Genomic DNA, 4,410 nt, shown 5'->3' with positions numbered 1-4,410 from the left:
CATCTGGTGAAAATTTCATGTCATTAGCACCTCTAGTAATATATTTACTGAGAAAAATGTTGACGTGTTCAATACTTATTTTACCCGCTGTATCTCCTAAATGAGACACCAGAAAAGTAAACACATTTGTGATGCTCCTGCAGATATTTGTGCAGMAATTGTTTAAAGAAAAGTGAATAATTTTTCCACAGTGACTGCTTGTTTTTAGCAAAAAACTCAAATCTCGTCAAAAGTTGCTCTTAAAATCCATAAAACGTTTATTTTTCCCCGCCTTCCACGATGACATCACTGTTTATTTTGGTTAAATCTCAGTTTGGACATTATGTGTTAATGTAAAATGTGCATTTTAGTATGTTCTGCTGCCATAAACAGCGTGACACAGTTTTTTTATTCTGTAATTGCCCGGTGCTGACCCACAGCTGATGGGTGTTGCTGGCACATGTGTTCATTACAGAGCGAGGAGGATTTTACGAGTCCCTGCCTGAAGCCGTGACATGGTGTTTGTTTGCCTCTTGGGCGATGCTGTAATTACCACATAAATCCAGTGGAAGAGGCTCTTACTCCTCCATTAATGAGAGTGTGATGCATGTGAGCACATGTATGATTTGTGTATATAATTTAGCTCCTTGARAGAGTGAAGAAAGTTAAAAAAAAGAAAAGCTGCTATCCAAATTGCAGCCCTTTTTTTTCCATTCTCGTCATTTTCCCTTCCTCTCTGACTATGCAGCTGCCATACTTTGTAATTTTGTGGTCTCTTCCAGGAGGGAATTTCTGCTCCGGTTATGATCTGAAAAAGATGGCCAATCAAAAAGTCCCCCTTAAATTGGAGCAAGATGTCACAAAAGATCCTGGTCCAATGGTGAGCAGAACCCGGGTGGTGTGTGTGTGTGTGTGTGAGGTGGTTGGTAAGTTTTGTTTATTTTTGGATGTTTAGGATTGAAGATTTTTGTTTTAGAGATTGACGCCGAATCTGGAAAATTGTGTGCATGTTGTAGAAAACATGAATCTGTTTGGACCGCAGGTTGCTGAGGACTAACGGGTTYGAGGAAACCTCCAGCTGCAGGAAACAACAGAACAAACCCAATTCAAAATGCTTCAATTCTTCAGCTACYTTTTTAGCTTCAAGTATGAGGAATGAATCTGAGAACAAAGTGATAAAAAGTGTTGAATGGCTGTTAGGAAGCAAAACACCAGCTACAAGCCAAAAGTAGACAAATGCTAGCTAAAAGTAGTAAAAAAACTAGCTGAAAGCTAAATTTAGTCAATGTTAATTAAAAGCTAAATGTTGCAAATCTACCTCAAAGCAGCAAAAGGTTAGATAAAAGCATAAAATAGCAAAAGGTTTGCAAAAGTTGCAATAGKGTAGCTAAAAGTAGTAAAAAACTAGCTGAAAGCTAAATGTAGTCAATGTTAGATAAAAGCTAAAWGTTGCAAATCTCTTRTTAAAAGCRGCAAAAGTTTAGATAAAAGCATGAAATRGTTAAAGGCTTGTTAAAACTAACAAGATGGTAGAAGCTAAAGTTRCAAAAAGATAGCTAWAAGTAGCAAAAAACTAGCTGAAAGCTAAATGTAGTCAAGGTTAGTTAAATGCTAAAAATTTCAAATCTACCAAAAAGCAGCAAAGGATTATATAAAAGCATAAAATAACAAAGGGTTTGCAAAAGTTGCAATAGGGTAGCTAAAAGTAGTAAAAAACTAGCTGAAAGCTAAATGTAGTCAATRTTAGATAAAAGCTAAGTGTYGCAAATCTGTTGTTAAAAGCAGCAAAGGGTTAGATAAAAGCATAAAATAGCAAAAGACTAGCTAAAACTAGAAAGATGGTAATTAAAAGCTAAAGTTGCAAAAGCAAATGACTAGCTGAAAGCTAAATGTAGTCAAATCTAGTTAAAAGCTAAAAGTAGCAATTTTCCAGCAAAGCAGCAAAAAAGTTTGATAAAAGCATAAAATAGCAAAAKACTAGCTAAAGTTGCAATAGGGTAGCTAAAAGTAGTAAAAAACTAGCTGAAAGCTAAATGTAGTCAATGTTAGTTAAAAGCTAAATGTTGCAAATCTCTTGTTAAAGGCAGCAAAAGTTTAGATAAAAGCATGAAATAGTTAAAGGCTTGCTGAAACTAGCAAAATGGTAGCTCAAAGCTAAAGTAGCAAAATGTTAGCTAAAAGTTGAAATTGTCAAAAAGCCAGTTTATGTGAAAAAAACTGACAAACAGTAGTCACAATAATGGCTTGCTACACTGTCACAATAACCTCTTTATTTAGCCTGCTTTTGTGTGTTGATTATAGACACTCAGTACCAGTTCTGACCTGGTTYTGACCCGGTTGTTTCCTTCAGGGTCCGAGCCGTCTGCAGCTGTCCAAGCCTCTGATAGCAGCAGTCAGTGGGTTTGCCGTGGCCGGAGGCCTGGAGCTGGCTCTGCTGGCGGATCTGAGGGTGGTGGAGGAGAGCGCCATCATGGGAGTGTTCTGCCGCAGGTTGGGTACGTTTCTGCTGCTTCTGTTAGCAAAATATCTCACAGATAAGTGCATGGATTTCCTAGAACATAGTCACTGGACGCGCGGTACATCTACAGCTACAGTTCAAGATGGCTGCCCATAAATGACTGTACTTCAGCCAGTTTTACAGATAGGAGCGTAAAGTTTGGCGTGGAAGTAGCTGAGCGTAATCTCCAACACATAATCTGAGGGTTAGMAGATGAGCAGCAAGCAGGATCTGTTTAAAGGACGCCCACAGATGTTTATTCACTTGTCATGCTGCTTGTTTTTCCACCTCAGCAGGACAACCGGTCTGTTCAGTCATTCTTGATTAAAAAAAAAAAGAAGCTGCAGATTGAAAAGAGCTCGGTTTGAAACAGGATGATGTCATCACCGAACTACGTTGGTCAGGTTCGGACTCACTGAGCAGGTGTTTGGATTGGCTGATTTCTAGTCAACGTTTGGACTGTGGTTTGACTTGAATCCAAAATGCAGCTTCTTGTTTTTTATATTTCTCTCAGGCTTAGAGCTGAAGAAACGAGCTTTTAGTACGAGGCAACACCAAATCAGTCTTTTACATTTTCCAGGTTTGCCTGATTTAGCTGCTCGAGTGATATATTAGTAGTATTTTAAATTATTTTTGCCCTTTGCCAACTCTTTTCTTCCCCTTGTGTCGTGTTCCTCTGGTCTAGGGAGCCAAAATAACGATGGGGGAATTAAAGAAGCTCTGTGGTTTTTCATTCAGGTTTTCTCTGAAAATTCAAAGAGCAGCAGACGCTAATACAGGATTCCTGTGACGCAACCCTCTCCTCCCTCTCATTTCCTCCCTGGCAGAGCAGAGGGGCCCTAGACAGGAAGCCACAAGTTTCGGCAGCCAATGGCGTGCCAGAAAGCTGTCAGATCCTTGTGGTAGCCAATGGCCCACATCAGAGCAGCACAGCGAGCCTCTAAGGGGTTCTTCAACTCCAAAGCCACCAGGGATTCCCTCCGGCTACGACCATCTGTGCCCTACCCAAAMAAAAATGGTTATAGAATTCAACCGCTAAAAGGAAATAATTGTGTAGAGACACTGGATCTTTAAATAAACTGTGCGCCCCATGGAAAAGCAGTGCTTTTGATGTAAAGGCAAAGGAAGTTTAGGTTTCAATTGTTTAAAAAATCATGGTTGTTTACATCATAAAGCTTTAATTTTTAAATGAACTYCCAAAAAGCTGATTCTTGTCTCGCCTCATTAACCCTCTAATGCAGTTTAATTTATATTTTCATTTAAAGTGCAACTAACGAGCTGAAACGGTTACAGAAGCAGCTTTTAACTACAGAAAACGGTTATAAAAATGTGGGGCCACGAGTTAAAAGCAATAATCACGCTGCTAAACGTTCATCTGTGTATAAAAAAGCCACAGCTGACAGCCTGAGGAAATAACTCGAATGTGTTGACAAACAAGCCTCGAAAATGTGAGGCAATGAAAGGCTGAGGATTAATTACTAGGAGAAAATGTGAAAGTTAATGAGTAAAAACCACAACGATGCTTCCCGCTCTGCCTTCCGAACATACTTTAGAGCTGATGGAAGAAGAGAAAGTCAGATTGAATGTCTGAGCCTGAAATAATTTTTAATTTGTAGCAAAATGTTTGACAGATTAAATCCAGAGATTTGACTTTTATTCAGCTGGTACAACAGAATCTAATTCTGACTTTATCTTTTCTTTTAAACTCGCTTTTTCCCTCGGCCATGTTGTATTTTTGCAGTTTTGTCCATATAATACTGCCACCAAATCAATAGTTTTTTCAATTATGGTCAATTCGTACCTCAAACAAATCACAAAATTTATCAATTCTGACCTCCTGCCATGTATAATTTTTGCAACTTTGATCATATTATACTGCTATTAAATAAAATATTTTAAACTTTAATCGATATGTGTCACGAACAAATTATATC

The 4,410-nt window shown here is 38.5% G+C and overlaps 1 protein-coding gene across 2 annotated transcripts in view; it reads left to right on the top strand.

Moving 5' to 3' along the window:
• The window catches only part of LOC106530851 (carnitinyl-CoA dehydratase), a 56,778-nt gene that overhangs the window by 5,829 nt on the left and 46,539 nt on the right, over positions 1-4,410 (top strand). For both annotated transcript variants that reach the window (XM_014026561.1, XM_014026560.1), the window contains exons 3-4: positions 762-859; positions 2,330-2,474. In XM_014026561.1, coding sequence (XP_013882015.1) covers positions 762-859; positions 2,330-2,474 — 243 coding nt within the window. The remainder of the gene's footprint in view (positions 1-761; positions 860-2,329; positions 2,475-4,410) is intronic.

This window comes from Austrofundulus limnaeus, unplaced genomic scaffold, assembly GCF_001266775.1.
Source record: "Austrofundulus limnaeus strain Quisiro unplaced genomic scaffold, Austrofundulus_limnaeus-1.0 Scaffold567, whole genome shotgun sequence".
NCBI classification, from domain to species: Eukaryota; Metazoa; Chordata; class Actinopteri; order Cyprinodontiformes; family Rivulidae; genus Austrofundulus; species Austrofundulus limnaeus.
This window is presented reverse-complemented; position numbering and strand designations above follow the sequence as displayed.